The sequence below is a fragment of the Brienomyrus brachyistius genome, chromosome 3 (assembly GCF_023856365.1).
Source record: "Brienomyrus brachyistius isolate T26 chromosome 3, BBRACH_0.4, whole genome shotgun sequence".
Taxonomy (NCBI): domain Eukaryota; kingdom Metazoa; phylum Chordata; class Actinopteri; order Osteoglossiformes; family Mormyridae; genus Brienomyrus; species Brienomyrus brachyistius.
Window position 1 is genome coordinate 17,313,065 of NC_064535.1, and position 21,734 is coordinate 17,334,798.

The window sequence follows — 21,734 nt, forward strand, 5'->3', positions numbered from 1 at the left end:
TCCTTACCACTCCAATGGCTAAACTAATACTTAGGCCGAGATCACGAAAGTCATTTTTCTACCCACTTTCGCCGCCTACTGGGCACGTAGCAGAAGTGGTCTAATTTGTCTGAGTAAAGGTCGGGGCCTGTACTACGAAGCGGGGTTACTGGCTTATCGGGGTAATTTGTCGGATTTAAGGTAGTCTGGGCAAAATGTAAGTGAACGAATTTGAAGTACTTGTAAACTGTGGTACCTTAAATCCGACGTTACCCCGATAAGCCAGTAACCCCGCTTCGTAGTTTGTTTTGCCAACTTTGGTTAGCTGGTTAGAGTAAGACTTTAAATTCGAGACAAGTCTGCACACGCATTTGCATGTATGTAAGTTTTATTATCTTGTAAATATTCTGTAGATTTTGCAAAATACCCCCAACGCCTTTATTGTAGCTAATTTTAGATTTATAGTGCAATAATATAGATTTGCCGAAAGATTTCTTACATGAGCGTGAGAGTCTGAAAGCGTGCCACTCCAGATGCGTGAGTTGACAACCCTGAGTAAACGTCTAAACAAGTCGCCATCACAATGGTAGTAACTGTCTGTATAATCTAGTGCTTGATGAAGTTGTCGTGTGACCATACGGCTACAACTTCATCTGTCAGGCAAAGCAAGGGTATGTTGGCAAAGCTCAGTCTGGTTTTGTCACCTTGTCCGGTTTTATTCAAATCCAAATATGGCCTTAATACTTCAAAATGAACATCCAATATACGCTACAGGTTGAGAACCTCTCGTTTAATGACATGTAATCTCTTGATCACTGATCAAGAGAAGGCACAGGAATCAAGACTGAGTCAGAGTAATCTACATAAATATGGAATCGGATGCTGTGGTCAAACAACACCAGTGTGGCACCTGACAGAAAATCATGCAGAATCAGGATGTAGCCTGGTTGTCCCGGTATTAAATCCTGAACGTCAATCTGCGTCCACAGTGTATGTACTCGAAATACTTCGAACTGTTTTCCATTCGCTGGACACGTTCTGAATAGCATTTGCATTAAAACTAAATGGGAGACACCATTTTTAAATCTAGCTGAGATGTTGCGGTGGTTAGTAAGAGTTGCAGTGCATTATTAAATGGTAATACGAATCGATGATAAACAGGTCTTCATGTTTTATATGCTGCTTCTTCAAAGATTTGCACCGAAGCATGAGCTCTACTCGACTTTATGTACATTTATGATTTTACTATACACAACGCGTTCACTACTTCACGTAAACCTCGTTTTATATGAACAATCTTTATGTAAAATCTCACTCTATCTCCATTTTGGCAACGGGCTTGCGCGGCTTATCGCTGCGCACGCCTAAATTTTATGCACTTGAAATCCTAAAAATACTGATCTCTTTTTAGCACTAATACGTTGACCAAATTATAATTAGTATATATGTTAAAATGATTTCAATTATATCGCATCCTTTACATACATTTACACTATTTCTTTTTAGTATATTCGGTCAGGCATATTATAGGCCGACCCTGAGTGGTTCTTTGGGGGTGGGTTTGGACCTAGACATGCCAACTTAGCAGTGGCGTCAAGTTCGTACGTATGCGGCTTGTTAGAATCTTTATGTTAATAGACTGCTAGGAGCCTTTGATAAAATGGAAAACGATATCCTAGACTCGCTGGAAGATCTCGGGTAAGTGAAAAACAAAAGGTGATTGCCTGCTTTCTCATTTTCTTGGTGCAGTGCATAGTACGTACCTATATCCGCTGTCAGCAGTTCAGCGCTAACCTGCTGCTCTCTTGTCCGATTCTTAATTCCATTAGTGATTGATTTATGTGGGTTAGATATTCTAGCGCATAACAATAAAGATGAAGGTTTCTCTTATTTTAGATGTTGCGTTGCCGTTTTTGCTACTTTCGTCTCCAGTTGTCTTTATATGGCCAGATTGTACGACTCAGTGACTAGTCAACAATAGATGGCAGTAAAGTCGAATCAGTGGTTTGGGTGTAATATATTTTTTTAAATGCTTGTCATAGTAGTTTTCTGACACGTCCAGATTGATGTATTTGCTAAACGTCCTGTTTACAGTGCGTTTAACGATTCCTGGCTTTTCATTGCAGGTACAAAGGCCCCTTACTGGACGATGGAGCTCTGGACAAGGCTGTCACGGCAGGGGCTGAATCCCCGGAATTCACTGGACTGTGTGCTTGGCTTGTGACTGAGCTCAAGCTATATTGCAAACTGGAAGAGAATGTTCACACCACGAGCAGTGAGTTTTGCACATGTAAAGTGCTGTCATATCTTCCCTGGGGCTTCCTAAGCTTGGTCTAATGACAGTCCTGTCTTACATATTTATGCAAATCACCCATTTAGAACTGTGGGGCTCTTTGCCTACATAGGCTCTTTAGGGTTTAATGTACATTTGTATTATATCCAGTGTTTTGGAAGGGTTTTGTTGAATACTCAAATAATAATAAAAATAAATACCTGGCCGATGCTGTATGGAATTAACCTGGTTTTAAATATTTGACTTTCTGAGCCCACGCCTTACTATTCCATAGTTGTCTCATGTGTGCTTCTGGGTGAGCCAAGTCATCCCTGTGGTGTTTTCCCAGGTCCCACCGAAGCAGACGGGTTTCAGCTGGAGATTAGTGGCCTCTTGTCTGAGATGATCTGCCCCTACTCGGTCCTCACGACAGGCGATGTCACCAAGCGACTGCTGAACAGAAACAGCTGCTTGCTTCTCCTTGGTATGTGAATAGGACTGATCCATGCAGGCTGGAGATTTTGTACACCATTGTTCACACCTGGTGTATGATCCCATTAAGGAAAAAAATCAAAATCCACTCTGACATTTTCTCAAACAAAAAAAAAAAACACTTAATTTTGGTGAGGGCCAAAGTAAAGTGTCAGCTAAGATGACAAAGCAAAGAACACAATGAATAAGGATCCTGGTATTTCTGTCCTGAGATCAGCGTATTTTAAGCTTTACTGTGCCTGTTTCACAGTTGTGAATGTATTTCTTACTACAGCATTCCTGATCTCTGAGCTGGAGGCATCAAGGATGATCTTGGTAATGCAGCCTCAGAAGCAGGTGCAGGAGCAGGGGGGCAGTGAAGTCTTCATGGAGCTGAAGGGTATTTGTGTCGCCCTCGGCATGTCAAAACCCCCCGCCAACATAAGCATGTTTCAGTTCTTCAGTGGCATAGAGAAGAAGGTAAGGAAGTAGCCTTCTAAGGTTTGCATTTCAGAAATGGAGTAATGGAGGGCTGTGCCCCATTCTTAGTAACCTACTATACATGGGAATCTGTGGGTCTCTTTGTCCCCAGCTGAAAGAAGCCCTGTCCAAAGTGCCACCAACACACATCGGAAAACCACTGCTGAAGAGGCCACTGGGACCAGTGCACTGGGTAAATGGCTCGGCAACGTGGAAGATATTCCGCAAAAATCATAGCAAATGATTTAGGAAAGACCTGTTTTATTACATATACGATTAATTCCTTATAGTGCGTAGATCCTGAAAAATAAGAAAAATGTTTTGATGTACAGGAGAAGATTGAAGCGATCAACCAGGCACTGGTGAATGAATATGATGTGAGGAGAAAAATGTTATTGAAACGTCTTGATGTTACTGTCCAGTCTTTTGGCTGGTCAGAAAGGGCCAAGGTGAGACATACAACACTATGATGACATCTCGTAATAAACCACAGCTGCCACTTTCTCTACTGACATTTGTTTAGTATTTACGCTCATGCTTGATTTCAGCAAGACTGCCCATTTTTATGGATTTAATAGACTGTGTTTGTACAGACGCCTTTGTCAGCCTTTGGGCATGTCCAGTGTTGCTTTGTATAACAGCCTAATCAACAATGAACTGAACACTGTCACTTTTATGTAAATCGATGTTAATCTTGGTGGTCAGGTCAGTTTTGTGTTTCTTCATGTCCTCCCCCCATAAGGCACAAGCTGAAAAGCTGGCCAAAGTGTATCAGCCCCTACGTTCGGCATTGGCCAACAAGACCGGCGTCTCTGTGGCCCATCTGTTTGCAGCGCGAGAGGACCTCTCCAAAATCCTCCGCACCAGCAGCGGGAGGATCCGAGAGAAGACGGCCTGCGCCATCAACAAGGTAGGGTGTCGTTTGGTACCTGACTTTGGCACAGGACATTCACCAATATGTATGCCTTATGTTAGGAATATGGTCAAGGTGATTAAAATCATTGGAGTTAAACTGAAATTGTTTTTCATCTACAGTATCTGATTACCCCCCTCCCCTCTCCCATCAGATTCTCATGGGCCGTGTCCCTGACCGAGGGGGTAGACCCAACGAGATTGAGCCACCCCCTCCAGAGATGCCCCCATGGCAGAAACGACAAGATGGACCCCAGGGAGGAGGCGGGCAGCAGTTTGGAGGGGGTGGTAGAGGTGGAGGTGGTGGCGGTGGCCAGGGGGGGCGTGGAGGAGGTGGCCAAGGTGGCAAGGTTCAGGGGGGTTGGTCAGATGGAGGCCATGGAAGCTACCAGGAAGGAGGTGGCCATCAAGGAGGTGGAGGAAGAGGAAGTTATAGTGGTGGTGGTTACCAGGGTGGCTTTCAGACTCCAAATTACCCAAGAGGAGGCTATCAAGGTGGAGGTGGGGGGGTCTATCAAGGTGGGGGGGGCTATCAAGGTGGAGGTGGAGGCTACCAACAAGATGGTCACCACCAAGAGAGGGGCGGGAGAGGTGGGCGAGGAGGCCGTGGTAGAGGGGGTAGAGGTGGACAGGGAGGTGGCTGGGGAGGGCGAGGGGGGCAAAACTTTAACCAAGGTGGGCAGTTTGAACAGTTCTTCCAGCAAGGTGGGTATCAGTACAACCAGGCAGGGTTCAACCAAGGCAGGTACTACACGAGCTGAGAACAGCCCCTTTCAATACAGGAGAGCTCATGGGATGTTAGCTGCAGACACGGGGAGCTGGGGGGGATGGTTTTTCTGAGTGGGGACACTAGAGAAAGTGCTAGCAGGAGGCTTCCGTAGCTGATTGCTTTGTGAGCCAGGTAACAGTATCTTCCCATGAATGCCTGAAGTGCATATATAAATAAAGACGACGCTGAATTGGAAGATCTGGAATGTTGGTGCTGATGACATCAGAAGGTTTGACGAATCCTATGCAATCTTTGAAAGGCATGCTGCTAACATTTAAGGGTGGGGAAGCAATCAACTACAGAGAACTTACCCAAGGATGCACTAAAACCAAGGGGTACCTAACCATCTCATATTCATCCTCCTGCTGGCTGGGCTTCAGTTTGATCTGTCATACTGCCATGTTGGTACTTCCAAGCTTTATCTAGGGTGGGGTTATTTGAAAAGAAAATAAATCGTGGAGATGCAGCATTTTGGGGGAGTGGGGCGTGTAGCATTCTGATAGCTATGGTACAGGAACTTTCAGAACACCAACAGCTCTATTCTGGAAATTTAGTCCACCCTGTAACTTAAATCAAAAAAGTAAAATACTTGAAATGACGTCTGTTTTGTTTTTGGAAGTTGCTTTAATGGTTTAAAGGTCGAGGAATAGGGAGAGTGTGGCGTGCTGCCCTTGCTGACGGCCATAACCGACGCCATCACGCGTTATACTGTTTGTTGGGAGTATTGTGTACATATTTGACAGAGAAGGACTGCTTGATAGTGTGGTTGAGTGAAAAGTGAACAATAAATGAAAAAAAAGTAAATGCTGTCTGTGCTTTAAAGGTCGCAACAGAGTAAGCTATCTGGGAAAAAGGTTCAGATTAATTGTCCCATAAGTGACTCAGTTACTCAGTCATCAGGTTGGCTGCCTGGCCCTCCTGGTAAATTGCCTACTGGGGGGGGTGGGGGTTCTGAATAAGAATTGTCACAATAGAATATTTATGTGCTTCAATTTTTTGCTTAAATGTCCCTCAGAACTGGCTTGAAAGCAATTCAGAACATGAAAAAACAACAAAACTGAATGGACTGCAAACTGAAGTCTACTTTAAAAATCACAGAAAAATTAAATTTTCGTCATAGGGCATAACAGTAGAAAATTACAGTACAAAGTACAGTTTGTTGCTGTATTTTTTGACTGCTTCACTGACGGGTAATGATACAGAAGCGTGCCATTTACCACTCTTAATGTTGGTTTTCAAATTACTGTTGTAAAATACTTAAGCACCTCTTTGGATTCATAGATCCTTACCTCACAAAAAAGTGCCATGCCGTCTCAAGCCATCTTATTTTTAAATGTACTTTTACAAATAACATCCGTGTCTGTTTCATCAACCCTGTTACTGACATCAAGAATGGTTTTAAATTCATATTTAGAACAAATTAGATATACAATGAAAGATAAAATCCTCCTTGTCACATTAAATGTGGTTTTAAAGTGAGAATATTAGGAATTCACTTTTTTTCATGGATAATTTACTCATTTACAAAAAAAGGTCATAAAATAATAATTCATACAGTTTCTTAGGGTGGAATTCTAGTTTCTTCAAAATAGCCACCCTTTGCTCTGATTACTGCTTTGCACACTCTTGGCATTCTCTCGATGAGCTTCAAGAGGTAGTCACCTGAAATGGTTTTCCAACAGTCTTGAAGGAGTTCCCAGAGGTGTTTAGCAAGTGTGCAAAGCAGTAATCTGAGCAAAGGGTGGCTATTTTGAAGAAACTAGAATATAAAACATGTTTTCATAACTCCATGTGTTCATTCATAGTTTTGATGCCTTCAGTGAGAATCTACCAATGTGAATGGTCATGAAAATAAAGACAACACATTGAATGAGAAGATGTGTCCAAACTTTTGGCCTGTACTGTATATAAATGTAAACAATAATAATACATTTCAGACCTAGTAGCAAATATATTTATGGGGGACATGGTGGGGGGTAACATGTTGTCACAGGGGCCCTGGCCCCTCCTGCCCCTGGCGAAATGGCTGGCCCTTTGTCTATTCGGTTATGTTTCTATAGGCCAGTGGTTCTCAAACTCGGTCCTCAGGACCCATTGCCCTGCTTGTTTTCCAGCTGTCCCTGCTTCACACACAATTCCCAGCTGTCTTTCAGCTTCTGATTACCTGGATCAGGTGTGTTCAGTCAATCAGCAGTGTATAGAGCAGGGATAGCTGGAAAACAAGCAGGGCAGTGGGTCCCGAGGACCGAGCTTATTATTCTACAGGTACTACAAGCAATTCAGTGCATTCACTGGGTTTTTTCAATGAGGCTGAAGTTGGCTACTTATTCAACAGTTGCTTATTCAAGTTTTTTCGGTCTATCATAAATCATCCAGATGTCTCGCCAAGCCCATCCTTCAAAAGATAAAATGTCAACACAGTGTCATGTCCGCGGGTAAGGCACGAGCCAAATGCAGGCTGTAGACTTGGCACACAACTCCCCCAGAGGACTTTATTGACAAAACTGCACAGGACTACAGATGCTGACAGATAACAATGGCTGAACAATGGGAGCACAAGACTGGGAGATGTTAATATACCTGACTAACAAAAGAGTAAACACAAGGCAGCTGTGAGTGGTTAACAGGAGGGCAAGAACGAGAGGTAAGAATAATGAGTCCCAGGCATGGCTTCTTAAGAGCCACAACTGTGAGAAAACGAGGGGATCAGACAGGTGGAGCTGGCTGGATGTGACAGTACCCCCTCAAAGGCATGCCCTATAAGTGCCGTAAAACAGGCCGGGGTGGGGACCCTGGGGACTGGACAAGAGGACAGACACATGGGGCCAGGACATGAGGTAGGACCAGGTGACGAAGATAGGGTTGAACAAGGAGATACTTGGGACCGAAGACCCAGGGAGACCAGACATTACCAGGAACACGACTGAACGATGAGACACTATATATGAGGGAAGACATTACATAGAACATCCAATGACTGACCAGTGCTAGAGCAGGTGGATCCCAAGGGACCTGTAGGATAAGAGCTAAGACTGGGGCAGGAACCTGGACTTGAAGGGCTCGAGGAGCCTGCAGGGCAGGGCACTCACAGATAGAGTGACCCTGCCTCCCTCTTCAGCAGACGGAGACCACTGGTGAGCAGGCGGGAGCCATCTGGCAACCGCCAAACAAACAGGCAGGAGCCATCTGGGCGGCTGCAAGTGAGCAGGCAGTAGCCATCTGGGCGGCTGCAAGTGAGCAGGCAGTAGCCATCTGGGCGGCTGCAAACAAGCAGGCAGCAGCCATCTGGGCAGCCACAAGTATGCAGGTGGGGACCTCAGGCAAGGCGGTGGGAGCTGTCTGGGTGGCACAGCCTCAGGTGAGCCAGCCGGAGCCTTCTGGGCAGCGATGAGGCAACCACAAGAGAGTCAGGGACCAATGGGGTGACCATAGGCTGGGCAGGAGCCATCTGGGTGACAGCTGTGGGTTGGGCAGACAGGAGCAGGTGGGACTGCTAGCGACTGCATGGCAGGAGCAGGCAGGGCAGCTGGCGACTGCGTAGCTAGAGCCAGGATAAGGGTGGAGCGGCCCTCCTGGGTGACTGTGAGGCAAGACCTTCTGGTAGTGGGCGCAGCATGGTGGGACCCTTTAGGTACCCCCAGGAGTATCTGGATAGCTGAAAACTGGGATCCCCAAGTTGGGAGTGGTGGTGGCCTCTCCTGGGCCTGACGCATATGGAGCAGTGGCCTGTCTTGGACCGAATGCACATGGACCAGCAGCCTCTCCTGAGCTGAACGCATGCGGACCAGAAGCCTCTCCTGAGCTGAACACATGGGGACCAGCAGTTTCTCCTCCCTGGGCTGGGCACTGACATCACAACACCCCCTGGCCAAAACACTGCAGATGCAGTGAGCTCTCCTAGGCTGAACCCGTTAGTGGATACTTCCAGATCAGGGCTCATCAACTTCTTGGCTGTCTGTCTCCTATGATGGGAGCTAACTGAGGGTTTTGTTGCCTGCATAGTTGATCCGGCGCTCAGCAGTAAAACTAGTTGTGCGGTTTTGGTTTGGGAAGAGCATCAGTGCAGCAGTAAGCTCACCTGAGGATACAGGCAAGGCGAGCTCAGCAGGTGACGATGCTCTCCAGAGCACGCAGACAGCGGTGGAAGAGGGTGACATGAGCAGCAGTTCCTCGCCTGATAGGAGGCTGGATGACAGGGTTGCCTTTCTCACCTGCTAGTGCAGCACTATCAGAGCTCCAGTCTCTTCCTGCACAGCCAGCAATGTGGAGGTCGAGAAGATCCCCCTCTGATCTGGTACAGCAGGGTGGCCACCTTGGGACACTTCCGCCCATGGGGATTATGAAGGACCTCCTGAAAAATTCTGGGGAGCAAGTGAAAAGCGTCCACCGCTTCATTATAGCTCAGAGCAGATGTGGTAACTGGCAACAGAGCATAAATGGGCATTTCCAGGGATGACCTAGGGAAAAAAGGATCAGGAAAAAAGTCCCTGGATCAAGCCAGAGAAGAACAGCCACGGGGTCATCTTTTGGGCTCAGCCATTCTGTCACATCCACCAAATTTCTTCCCCAAAATAAAGCTGCAAAGCATGTTGAAATTGATATGCTATTGTATTTATTACATTCTTTGTTTAAAATATATGATATACACTTTTGGGTGACAGTATTTTTTGCGCGTCTGAGAATACAAAGAATAATTGTTTTACATAATCTACACAAACTTGAGAATAACATGTAAACACTAGAACACAAGGCAGGGAAATACCACAGTGTGATTACAGAAGCGATCCCACTGGTGCGGCTGGAGCGGGCGCTCTGCAAAATCATCCAGCAACCTTGCTCCAGCTTGGCGGACCTCGAAGCAGCTGAGAAGTGGTGGCTCATGAGGAGGACACAAGGAAGGTCACTGTACGGAACCCCACACCCCAACTGCTGGCAGACAGGCATGGGATGCCGGAGTGAAGAAGGTACCTTCTGCAGCGGAGGCAGCATTCCAGGGCCGCAAGATTGTGCTGCTCGGCCGGGAGGATGCATATCGCAATGTAGAAACCCAGCTGGCCCAGAAGCACCACCAGCTGGGGGAGGCCACAGTGTGGGACCGTGGAGAGGCGTGCCTCACTCAGTAGGCCCAGCTGATGGCGGATCTCCATGAGCGGCGGCAGGAGGCCTGCTTGACATGCTTGCGAGAAGCTACCCGTGTTGCAGTGCAGGAGCAACTGTGCAGGGCTGCCCAACCCTGCGAGCAAGAACGTGTTCTTCCCCGCAAAGTAGTCTCCTCCTATTTTGCTGCTCATGCAATGTCCCGGTCTGCCCGGCGCTACAGTACATTTCTCCTAATAATATTACCACATGAACCATATTTAATACACACAGTGTAATAGAATCATACAGTGAATACCACGAATACTTAAGTATAAGCTTACTTTCACACATCACACACTCGCGTAGCTTTAGTTTCACGTTGTTTTGTTTTTTCCCGAACGCAAAATGCTTTGCTATGTATATTGTTCAGCTTTCAGTCATTTACAGTCATTCCGGCGTTGAAGTAGCGTATACATAATAACCAATAATTTTTTAAACATGTGTTTTGAGTAGGGCTGACGATACTAGAAAAAAAAATCACATTGCGATGTTTAGGAGTTAAAATTTAGCTATATAGCCAAATGTATAACTTATTGTCTACCATTAGTCTGTCAAATAAATTATATATGAAATACAAAAAATCGACAAGTTACGTTTTGATACGGGTGTGTAAATGTGTTTTGCACCACATTAACTTTAACAACTGTTGGAAAGCTCTTTCTAAGACGGTTCCAATGAAGGTAGTACCATAAAAATCTACAAAAGTCGTTTTTTTTTTTTTGTAACATAGCTAGAGGAAACCCTCCACACAGATGGAGACCTGCCGGAGACTCGATCCCGGGTCGCAGGGATGCTTAAATGCACTTGTATGTTTCATTTAGCTATATCTGGAATCTGTCCGTCCTTACGCCGGACTCGGGGTTTCGCTTTAAAGATATGCGTCAGGGCGCGAGCAATCCTATTGGCTACTGCACTGAAATCTCGTCTTATTGGCTAAGCGAGGGAAATTTGAAATGCGGAGCGGTACATTGGTTAGTTAACATTTTAAAAACAACCCGCTATCGGTAGCAGTAATTTTCAGGTTTGGGCATTAACTGTAAAATTAATGATAATTCCGTGTTACAAAAAAGAAGGAGGGGGTCGTCAGTATATACATAATGGACATTGGCACATCCTTACAGTAGGTTTTCGCCGTTCTTCTAATAACCAGAGAACACATAGCGGGCGGATAGCCGGCTAGCATACAAACTATGAAAATAATATCTAAAATGCATTTAGAAAGTAATGTTTAACATGTTTTACTAACTTGCTGTCTAGTAATTATCAGGCATTGTTTTTTTTATTATGTTGCATGTCGAATAACCGTATTTCTGTCAATTCGTTACCTGCTAATCAAAAGCTATACACTTAGCTTTATATGCACTTAAGTTTTATTGCGTTATGAGTATGTATTACCATGGCTTAATTTTAAAATAATTCTTGATGAGGTCTTATCTGTCCATAAACATGGGCTGTTTGGTGCCTTTACTGAATTGTCATGCGAAGAAGTGAAACACCAGCATATTATATGAATTTAAAGGCAACGTTTTCTGCGTCACACAGCAGCTGATACTTAATCGGAGATTTCTGGTTTGAGCTGAGATGAACGTGGCTCCTTCTGAAGTTACTGAAATGCCATTTTATACATCGAATCTGACAGCAAAGTAATACATTTCCTCTATTAGAGTTCTGACAGTTTGGAACGATTTAAGGTGACCCTCCGTCTAGTAATGTAATCCGACTTATTCCAGGGAAAGCTACAAAAAAGAACGATTTAAGGTGACCCTCCGTCTAGTAATGTAATCCGATTTATTCCAGGGAAAGCTAATGAGAGGCGTGGCGATGATTTGAAGCCGTCAGTAGGTGGAATTATGGTGCTGTCAGTGAATCCTTTCCTTTGCCATGGATATAATCAGGATACAATCAGATGTCCCTTGCTCCGTCAGGGTACGAAGCCTTGCCTTTGTAAAGTGGCATGCTCAGGATCGTTTCATACCCATTTAACCTGAAATTTCCCGTTACAACTACAGATGCAGCGTCCATATATAGCGCCTCTTTATTTTTCTTGGACTGGACATTAACAAACACACAGTAGAAAAAGTGCATTGCGGGAGTCTCGTTGAAAAGAGGTTACACACATTTACGCCATGGAAAACGGATTGTGGAAACATGAAAACCAGATAATAGGGTTCAAAAACACTACACTAAAACAGTCCTCTACTGTTAACCACCATGCTGCCCGTGTTTGTTCTTATGCCTAAATCTGTATAAGCAGTTTAATATTGGTATGCAGAATTGTTGAAATGGATTGGCATCGATGTATGTAGACTGCATGTTTTGCCCATGTCATCCGGGTTTTCTCTGGGTACTTTAGTTTCCTTCTGCAGTCTAAAGGCATTCAGTTAATCTTATTTTCTTCTATAAAGTGTGGCATCCCACCCAGAGTATACAGGTGCCTTATGTCGTATACTTTCTACAGTAGGCTCCAGCCTGGATGAATCGATGGATAGCTGATGACACGTAAATGTAAATGGATTGTCTACCTTTCAGGAAATTTGAGGCGAGCTTGAGTAACTACACTGGGGATGATCCTCTTGACCTGTGGGAGAGGTAAATGATCCATGAATGCCCTGTGTAATTTATAATACTTATATGTATAATAAAGCATGATTAACTACATGTCTTCTGTCTTATTGATGTCAAGGTATGTCGGGTTCCTAGAGAAGCAGCTTTTGGAGAAGCAAAGTAGTGATATTTTTGTAGTGCTGGATCGGCTGGTTCAGATATTTCTTCCCCAAAAGCACTACCACAATGACATTAGATTCATCAACCTCTGCATAAAATGTGTAAGTCTAGGTTCCAATTAGTATTGTTCATAATTTTTCTCAATTCAAAATTACATTTTTTTGTCTTATCTCTACTGATAAATGTATCTAGTTACTAAATGAACCTTTAACTTGCTAACCTCAGGCTTTTCTATTTTTGTTTTCTAAAATATAGGCAAGCTATTACAGCGAGCCCATTGACCTATACAGCCACATACACAGTAAGGGTGTCGGCACAAGATCAGCTGCCCTGTATATCGCTTGGGCGCAGCAGTTTGAAAGACAGAGTCAGCTTCCACAGGCTGATGTTGTGTACCAAAGGGCCATAGAGAATCAGGCGTTGCCAGCTGAGGAGGTCATGCGGCAATACCAGTAAGCATGTGTCTGCTCATAGACTTCAGCTTCTTCATACAAGCCCATTTGTAATCATAATGAATGGTTTCTCACTGGCTGCTGGTTTTTCTTCTAGGCTCTTCCAATCCAGGATGTTTCAGAGTCAGGGCGGAGCTACAGGTAAGGTCTCTTTCTGGAGAAAACGTTTTGAATGACTTGGACGCCCAGTTGGTTAATTAAAGCTCTGTCACGTCAGGTGTTGTACGGAATCCTCTTCAGAATTCACAGCTGACTAATCAAATGGAGCGGCAGAGGGAGCCCCCACAGTCCAAGGTGCTGTGATAGTTTTGTGGTCCCAGCATGCCCCGGGGGGTGGCTGTATTGGGCATTAATTTTTGTTTCATAAAGTGCTGCATGGATGTTTCATCATAATTTATTCAGTCTATGTTGAAAAGATTCTTGGATGTGAGATTTTGTCTGTCTTATAACAGAATTCTGAAGATGTGACGCAGTTTCCAGCAGACCATACAGTTTGCATGTGAGACACTCTTACCTCCTGTGTCTGTTGTGCCATGGCTTTTTTGTCCAGAGCTCGTGCTACATGATACCCTCCTTACTTTTCCAAGGGATTCTCTCACTTATCCAGAATCTCCAGGTCCGAATATGCAACAAGTCGCCTTGGCCAGACGTCCACGCCAAGCCTGCCTTGTGTGTCCATGTACTGCGTGAGCGATCTGGTGTGTGAGGGCTCCGAGCTGTGCTTCGAGGAGCTCAGGGCCCAGCGCTACTTCGATAAATGCCAACAGAAGAAGCAGCTGAGAGAGATGGGTACACAATCGCCTGCCTTCCCCAAATCCCTTCTTTGTCGGGGCTGCAGTGACCTGAAGGTTGATTAACACTAGCTCGCTTCAGGCTGGGGTCTCATGTACTAGAGCAGCAATCGGTCAGTTTTTGCTCTCTGCCAAAGAGGCCTCATGTTTGCTCCCTTCCAGTTCCTTACTGATTTTGTTTGGGGGTGCCTGAGAACCACGTTTATAAACACTGGGCTAGAGTAGGGCTAATCGTCCATTTAAATGTAGCTCAGACTAGTTATGTGGCTAAGTAAGAAATCCTGCTTCGTGAAGTACCCCCCAGCATGACAATGTAGCAGCATGATTTGTACTTGTCTGAAGGTCATTAACTCTAAGGAAATTATAGTTTTCATATATTGACATAGGTGTCAGCTGTGTTATTTTAATGTTTATGCAAAGGAAGAGTGCATAGTGTTACCAATTGTATTTGTGGTTTTCAATATAGAACTTAGTGAAATGCTTGCAGTTTGTGTATCAGTACTTCCAGGATTTTCAGCACATGTTAATATTACCACAATACGTATCTTTTCTACTTTGTACTATTGTATTCTCCTTTAATTGATCAAAGGCCCTTTTTGTAGGTGAATTTAAAATTTAGTAAAAGATTTTTTTGGCGTGTGTGTGTGAGAGAGAGACAGACAGAGAGAGAACGTGTATACCTATCCGTATGGGGACACAACATACAATTTCATTCAGACAGTAGCTGGTAGGGTACAGGTAAGAGCATAGGAGCGTAAATCAACTTGGCCACCCCTGACCTGGCCTGAAAACATCAGCTGTGCTGGTTCCCATGTGTGGCTTAGTGGTCACAACAGTTGTGGGTACTGGTTGCTGGTTTGGCACTAGCAGGCTGAGGCGATGGATGCAGTTCACTGAACATGCCAACTGAACCCGTCCCTGTGTCTGGCAGAGGAGAAGCAGAGGCGGGTTCAGAAGGAGGAGGAAGAGGTGAAGCAGCTCAAGAGATGCCTGACAGAGTTGGAGAACCACCTAGCTACATATGAAGTGGGCAACCGGCACCCTCTGGTAAAAACCACTACAGTCTAACCAGTCTCAGTGGTACACCTTCTCTGAAATGACAAGAGTCTCTGTGGCCTCGGGTCTTACATGGGGAGAGACATCATCCTTTTGATGTGATTAATGCCTTTTTTTTGCAGGAATCACATACCTTGGCAGAGTGCCCGCTCCCTGCTACCCTCCAGAAGACCATGGTACACCCCCACTTACTCGATGAGAGTGTAAATGGCGGTGTGGCATCCGGAGCCAATCTTGAGCCACCCGCAGCAACCCAGCTGCAGTGCACTCAATCCTGCGATCCCGTCCCTGTGACCGCTCCTGCTGAGTATTTGCGTTATAGCTGTATCCAGTCTATGCCGATGTGCTCTATGGAGGAGGGTGTGGCCCACTCTGCAGCCAGTCCTGCTCCTGGAAGTTCTTTCCAGCTGCCACCAAAGGAAACCGAGGATAGCGTCTCAAAAACTCTGCCCCCTTTCCCATCTCAAATTCCTATGGCTTTACCATTGCTAGACAGGATGTCTGATCTCCCTGGCTGCTCCTTGCGAGCCCCCCAGGCAATTCTGGGCCCACGTGCTCCAGCTGGCAGGCCAAATAACCAGGACGTGGGCTCGGGCCTGACTGACTTTGTCAGCCAACCTCCTAACGCATGTTCCCAGGAGAGCAGGAGAGAGCTGTAAGCATCGGCCGTTTCCGTCATAGCAGTTGAGCATTATATTTCATATTTTATCCTTCGTATTTTGAAACTGCTTGCATGTGTTTGCAGAGATTTTTCACAGAATGACATTCCAGGAATGGTTGACATCCGTGAGTGTGAGTTTCCATTTTCATGGCCTGTTTCCTTGTGTTTCTGATGGCAGCCTCCTGCTCTCACTTTTTTCCCTGCATATGTTTCTCAGTGTGTGTTCCTCCCACAGTGTCACATGGGGGGACTAGGAATGGCTCTTGCGTAACTCCCAACACATGCTTTGGGCCAGTCCAGTCCACGCCATCCAGAGTACAACCGTCCCCCACCGTCAACACCCGTGAGGCCCTGGGTGAGCTTTGGGAAACCTTTTAACATCTATCCCCTTCTTTACTTGGATGACCTGTTTTGGTCCTAATGGCTTGTTTAGAGGACAGGATTTTGGACTGTTTTCACATTAGGGGTCCAGAGTTGGTGCTCTTTATGGTGGTTTGGGGGGGGGGACGATCATTTCAAAAACCACAAGCATGGGTAGGAGAAACCATCAAACTGATATCCACATCCCACCGTGGTTTCCAGATGTGATCATGGACATGTTCCAAGCCCCGACCTTCCTCCAAGATGGCCCCTTCAACGGTACATATCGAGATGCACTGCAGGACAACTTTAGAGGTACTTGTCCAGCCAGTGAGTGGCACGCAGAGCAGGGAGAGATGCCTGGAATGAGTGAATAGTGGGTGTGGCCTAATAGAACAGCTAACTGGAGCTAATTCTGTGTCTCCCAGTGATAAATGCCGCAGCACTGGGAAAAAATCCTGTTGCTGTCCCGTTTGCCATATTCCAGGATGAAAACGACAAGGAGAATGAGGGGTACGTCCTACATTTAAGTAATGTTTTTTGCTCCCTGTCTCACCAACATCCTCAGATCCTCATTGCTTTGTCTGTTTTCATAGGATACCCTTTGGGGCAGAGAAAGCTCAACAAGCACGAGTGCTGGTGGAGATACCTGTATCTAAAGTGGTGAAACAAAATGTAAATAAATGCTGGAAACCTGATCTGATGTTCTAAAGTTTCAGTGAGGTGTTTACTAACCGCCAGTGTCACCGCAGTGCCAGGATGTTCCTTTTGGTGTGGAGTCCATGACGGATGACAGCACGGTGTGGGGTCCACGTTACAACAACACCCTGGCCCCCTGTCCCAACACCACTGGGGATTTTGCCCTTCTTGCTCCTCTGGTTTCTACCCCTTTCCATCCAGTTACTTCTCACTCTTGCAGCTCAGTTACAGATGAGGGTAATTAATGTTTCAAAAAATGGAAAGAAAAAGATTGTTTTTGGGTAGTGCAGTAAGGTGCCTTGGACTGACTTTCTTTCTCTCTGGTTCTTTTTAATGAAGAAAATGACCACCATACAGTATTCTTTGGCTCTGAAGAAAAGACCTCTCAGCGTCTGTCCAACAAACTCAGGTACTGAGATGCCAGCTCTTCACTGTCAATAATCAATGTTGACTGTGTTGTCAGTGCTTTGTGTCCAGGTGCTGATACTCTATACTCTACCCCCAGTCCAATTCTAGAGGAGAGTCCCCCTGAGGAAAAGGACCCACTGTCATTGGCTGGGTCCTGCAGCGCCCAGGGCACCATCCTCATGGTGCAGCATACCTTGGGATCTTGCTCTCTTGCTGAGCCACCGCCTGCTGCGCTGTCCTTCCCAGAGCAGACTTTTGGCCCTGACCATGCCACTTCATCAGCAATCACCACGCATGGATCTCAGGGAGATTGGGATGTCTGCATAAGTCCTGAGCCTGACTGGTTTCTCTCCAGAAATCCAGGGTGCACCCTCATGTCAGGCATGGTAAATCCTACAAGTCCCAGAGGAGTTCCCGTGTCCAATTGGGACTTGCCCAAAATGCCAAAGGCCGCCCCTATCTCCGGTTTGGTTCTGCCCAAGAATTCAGATTACGGCTCTGTGTCAGATGTTGTCCTCCCCAAGCCGGACTGGCTTTTCACGAATAGCCCAGAACGTTCCCCTAGGTCAAACACTGTCCTGCCAATGACCCCAGAGCATGCTTCCATGTCCAACTGTACTTTTCCCAAGACCTTAGAACATGTTATGTCAGGCTGGGTTCTTTCAAAGACCCCCGAACTTGTAACAAAGTCACAATTGGAAGTACCAATGAGCCCAGAACCAACACCTTTGCCAAACCAAGATGTACCGATGAGCCCAGAACCAACGCCTTTGCCATACCAAGATGTACCAATGAGCCCGGAACCATATAACCATAAAGGTACCCCTCTCAGTCCAAGCATGCCGGTCCTGTGAGTGATGTCTTGCATTGACTTATAGATGGCCCCTCTCTCTCTCTCTCTCTCTCTCCTCTCAGCCATACAACTGGTATCTGATCCCTGGGATGAAATCCTCATTTCTAGGCTGCTCTCTGCATTACCTATTCCTCTCAGCTCCTTCCCCAACTTCACCAGCTGGGACTGCAATGTCCCCACCATCTCGCCAAAGAAGACTGTAACATTAGGTGACAATACAACTGATCTTTAATGCTTCCTGCTTTATAGCAAATCTTGTAGCAGAAGAACTACTTGCATAAACTATAGGCGGTACAAGATGTTTGTGTTAGTGTTATAGAAATATGGGAAGTTTGATGTTTTGCCACTTATAACCAGCTCACTAATTTTAAATTCCTAGGTGAAGAATCTTTTCAGGTGGACTGCATCCTTGGAGAGGGAGCCTTTGCTACAGTGTACCAAGCCAGAGGTCTCACCAGCTCTAAGAAACTTGTTTTAAAGGTGTTTACCCAGAGGTTTTTATCAGTCCATTTGGCTTCGTGATGTGCTGCGGATTGACTTATTCTGTGGCGATTGGTCTGTGCCTCCTCAGGTTCAGAAACCTGCTAATCCCTGGGAGTTCTACATCAACAGTCAGCTGGACTGCCGGCTCCCATCCAGCGTGCGCCATCTATTCAGCAATCTGTACTCTGCCCACATGTTTCGCAACGGCAGTGTGCTGCTGGGCCAACTCCACAACTGCGGCACATTATTGGTGGGTTTCACTGTCATCAGTTTGAAATGAAGTAGGCCCACAAGATGTGTGATGTTACTATCGACATCAGATTGCGATCGTCAATGAATTTTGCTAAGAAATTTATTCTGTTGTAAGAACTTGTTAATTTTGCAATTTTACTGATTGTTCCTTTTCCAGATTATCTAGTATATTTTAAAAATTAGTCTAAAGTTTACTTTCATAAGCTTTGCATTCACTCTTCGAACCAGTCATAATGACTCATCCTTGCTGCTGCACTCACTCAGCCTTTCTGGCGTTTGTGAGAAATTTAGTAAAAAATGAGTGAGGAGAAGAAAAGCAAACAAGAACTGGTCATCGAAACATTCTTTTTCCAGTCTACATAATATTTCAGATTTGTCAGCACTACTTTGTATGTGTTGGCAGCACTAGTGCCAACACACGTACTACTTTGTACCTGTTAGCACTGGTAGACAAGTTCTATTTGGCTACAGTTTATTTTGGATAAATGTGTGGTTACAGTGTTTGATAACTGAGTGGCTCACAAATTGAACTGTATAATTGGATAAAACAGGTTCATGATAGATTGTTGACTTGTCAGCCTTCCTGGTGTAGCCATGTAACACGAAGGTCCCAGGAGGCTGAGCAGCAGGGGTAGCTGATGGTTTTGGTCTCTGCTCCTCTACAGAATGCTGTGAACTTGTACAGGAACACGAGCGACAAAATGATGCCCCAGCCACTCGCCTTGTACTTTGCAGTTTGCATCATTCAGATCGTGGAACACCTCCACAGCATCCATCTCATCCATGCTGACATCAAGCCTGACAATTTCCTCCTGAGCGAGAGGTGGGTGGGGCGTTATGCATCTACTTCCGGTCCTACTGTGACTTGAGCCCCATTTGAATCACCCCTGGTTTGATGTGTTTTATGTTGCCCCCTTTTCAGGGAGTGCTATCAGAACAGGCTAAGCCTCCTTATTCAGCTGTGCTGTTCAGTTGCTATAATTGCTGTCACATCCTTGATGGGCTTTGTTCCATGTTCTTTTGGCTTTAGGTTCCTTGATAACGAGTGTTTTGACTCTGACCATCTGGATCATGGATTGGTATTGATTGACCTTGGGCAAAGTATTGACATGACAATCTTCCCAGAAGGCACCGCTTTCACTGCAAAGTGCATGACCTCGGGCTTCCAGTGTACTGAGATGTTAAGCGGAAGACCTTGGAATTACCAGGTGGGGACTGGCTGATGGGCTGGGTCAGGCAGTCTTGGCACATGATGGCTGCTTTTTCTTTGTCAAATCAGATGCATTTATGTTCACAAAATCAATTTTATGGTGACATTATCTGTTTCAGACGGACTACTTTGGAATTGCTGGCACTGTTTACTGCTTAATTTTTGGAACTTACATGAATGTGAAGAAGGAAAATGGAGTGTGGATGACAAATGGGACTTTTAAGAGGTAAGTTTGTTTCCCCATTTCCTAAGAATTCATCACCATGTTTGATGTGAATTGCACGAACTTGCCAAGTCTCCCTCCCTCTGACTCTGTAGGAACCCACATAGCGAGCTTTGGATGAGATTTTTCCACGACTTGCTGAACATTCCTGATTGCAGCTCACAGCTCTGTCTGCGCAGCTGGCGAAGCCAACTAGGTGCCGAGCTGCAGATCCACTATGGCAGCAAGCTGCGAATGCTGAAGAAGCGTCTCGTGGGCCAGCTCCTTGAATGCAAGCGCAGTCGCAGATAGTCCTGGGCTGTTTGGAATGCGGGACCCCTGAGTGTGCAAGCCCTGTAAATACAAAGCATTACACTGCTATTTGAAATCCTTTGATTGCCTTTCAGTATTTAGAAATGGTTTTTTTAACTGGTTGGCTCAAATATGTAAGAGACTGGCAGAAAAGTACAGTACTGTATTTCATACACTATGTTTAATACTTTGTTTCTAAAGGCTTTTATCACATTTTTTTGTCAAATAAAGCTATGCAGGAGATAAATACTGGGAAATTGTAATTGTAAGACTACAGGATTTCCATTTGGTAGGACATGAAATTAGAAAATCTAAAGAATTAGACAAATGATTCTATATATGTTCATGATTTTTGATCTTTGGCAATATCACAGAAACATGTATCAAATTCAACAGTCATCAGTGTGCCTAGATCATGCTAGCTGTGTGATTCGTAGAGAAATGCCTGCAGTGAGATTGGTGGTATTCTGATGCAGCTCTAATGTCGCTACATTTAACTACCTGCATGTAAAGTATATTCGTATCCTGAATATTTAAAGAGAGGAGGCATGCTATCCTGGTAGGATTACTATCACAGAGATGCATTTTATGGCCAGAGGATTGTAGACACCCCTGTTAATTAACGGGATCTGGTAATTAAGCCATTGCTGACAAAAGTATATAATTAAGCACCCATGCAATTTTCAGCAACAAACAGATACCATTGTTACTGCAGGATCTGAGTCAACCATGCGAAACTATTAATATTAAACTGTTCAAGTAATAAAGGACTTTGGATTATCTGCTAAACCTGCACCCTTAATTTATAAAGTTATGGACCATCTCGTATACTTGCGCAAATTTTCATAAAATAAGTGATTACCTTTAATTGTTTGTATTGACACTGGCAAAGCCTCTCAAAAGACCTGATCATGTACATTTTTTTGTTTGGCTATTTATCCATCCATCCATTTTCCAAATCGCTTATCCTACTGGGTCGCGGGGTGGCTATTTTTTTTTGTTGTATTAATTTCTTAGTTTTAGTTTTTATTTGCCTTCGTATTTGACTTTCATCGCAGGTGCATGTGTGACTCCACAGTTCACTCAGATCCTATAGTGGCAACCACACAAAAATGTTTCTAACAGATTAGCCTGATGACGTTATTTCATTTTTTATTGTGTCAAATGAGAGATCAGTCCACTGGCCAGATTTAATAATAGATTATAAACATGTTACGGGCTGGCCTTTTGAGACTTAATAAGTAGTTAT

General features: G+C 45.0%; 2 protein-coding genes across 3 annotated transcripts; both read left to right on the top strand.

The window, feature by feature from the left end:
- Nucleotides 1–181: 181 nt before the first annotated feature.
- On the top strand, nucleotides 182–5,687 carry fam98a (family with sequence similarity 98 member A). Of its 2 annotated transcripts, none has more exons than XM_049006625.1 (8): nucleotides 182–356; nucleotides 2,106–2,254; nucleotides 2,601–2,735; nucleotides 3,018–3,202; nucleotides 3,315–3,395; nucleotides 3,535–3,651; nucleotides 3,945–4,112; nucleotides 4,270–5,687. In XM_049006625.1, coding segments are annotated over exons 1-8 (1,443 nt in total). In that variant the 5' UTR covers nucleotides 182–354; the 3' UTR covers nucleotides 4,876–5,687. The 2 variants fall into 2 exon arrangements, with proteins under 2 accessions (XP_048862582.1, XP_048862581.1); XM_049006624.1 differs by lacking the exon at nucleotides 182–356 and adding an exon at nucleotides 1,521–1,677.
- A 5,276-nt stretch (nucleotides 5,688–10,963) lies between these two features.
- On the top strand, nucleotides 10,964–20,732 carry bub1 (BUB1 mitotic checkpoint serine/threonine kinase). Its single transcript, XM_049009235.1, has 25 exons — nucleotides 10,964–11,142; nucleotides 12,552–12,611; nucleotides 12,706–12,847; nucleotides 13,002–13,198; nucleotides 13,296–13,339; nucleotides 13,416–13,492; nucleotides 13,651–13,697; nucleotides 13,806–13,987; nucleotides 14,921–15,036; nucleotides 15,168–15,700; nucleotides 15,791–15,837; nucleotides 15,942–16,061; nucleotides 16,289–16,381; nucleotides 16,495–16,579; nucleotides 16,663–16,741; nucleotides 16,819–17,002; nucleotides 17,105–17,174; nucleotides 17,271–17,992; nucleotides 18,089–18,235; nucleotides 18,406–18,506; nucleotides 18,598–18,759; nucleotides 19,427–19,584; nucleotides 19,792–19,969; nucleotides 20,091–20,197; nucleotides 20,290–20,732. The coding sequence occupies exons 1-25, from the start codon at nucleotides 11,120–11,122 to the stop codon at nucleotides 20,483–20,485; spliced, it is 3,870 nt and encodes a 1,289-aa protein (XP_048865192.1). The 5' UTR covers nucleotides 10,964–11,119; the 3' UTR covers nucleotides 20,486–20,732.
- Nucleotides 20,733–21,734: the final 1,002 nt, after the last annotated feature.

Excerpts from the sequence above, each read along its gene's own strand:
- bub1 (XM_049009235.1), top strand. The coding sequence starts at position 11,120 with ATGGACATTGGCACATCCTTACA. Across the intron at positions 12,612-12,705 it reads CCTCTTGACCTGTGGGAGAG|GTATGTCGGGTTCCTAGAGA; the intron begins GTAAATGATCCA and ends ATTGATGTCAAG. Across the intron at positions 17,175-17,270 it reads CGTCTGTCCAACAAACTCAG|TCCAATTCTAGAGGAGAGTC; the intron begins GTACTGAGATGC and ends CTCTACCCCCAG.
- fam98a (XM_049006624.1), top strand. The coding sequence starts at position 1,640 with ATGGAAAACGATATCCTAGACTCGCTGGAAGATCTCGG. Across the intron at positions 2,255-2,600 it reads GAATGTTCACACCACGAGCA|GTCCCACCGAAGCAGACGGG; the intron begins GTGAGTTTTGCA and ends GTGTTTTCCCAG. Across the intron at positions 4,113-4,269 it reads CGGCCTGCGCCATCAACAAG|ATTCTCATGGGCCGTGTCCC; the intron begins GTAGGGTGTCGT and ends CTCTCCCATCAG.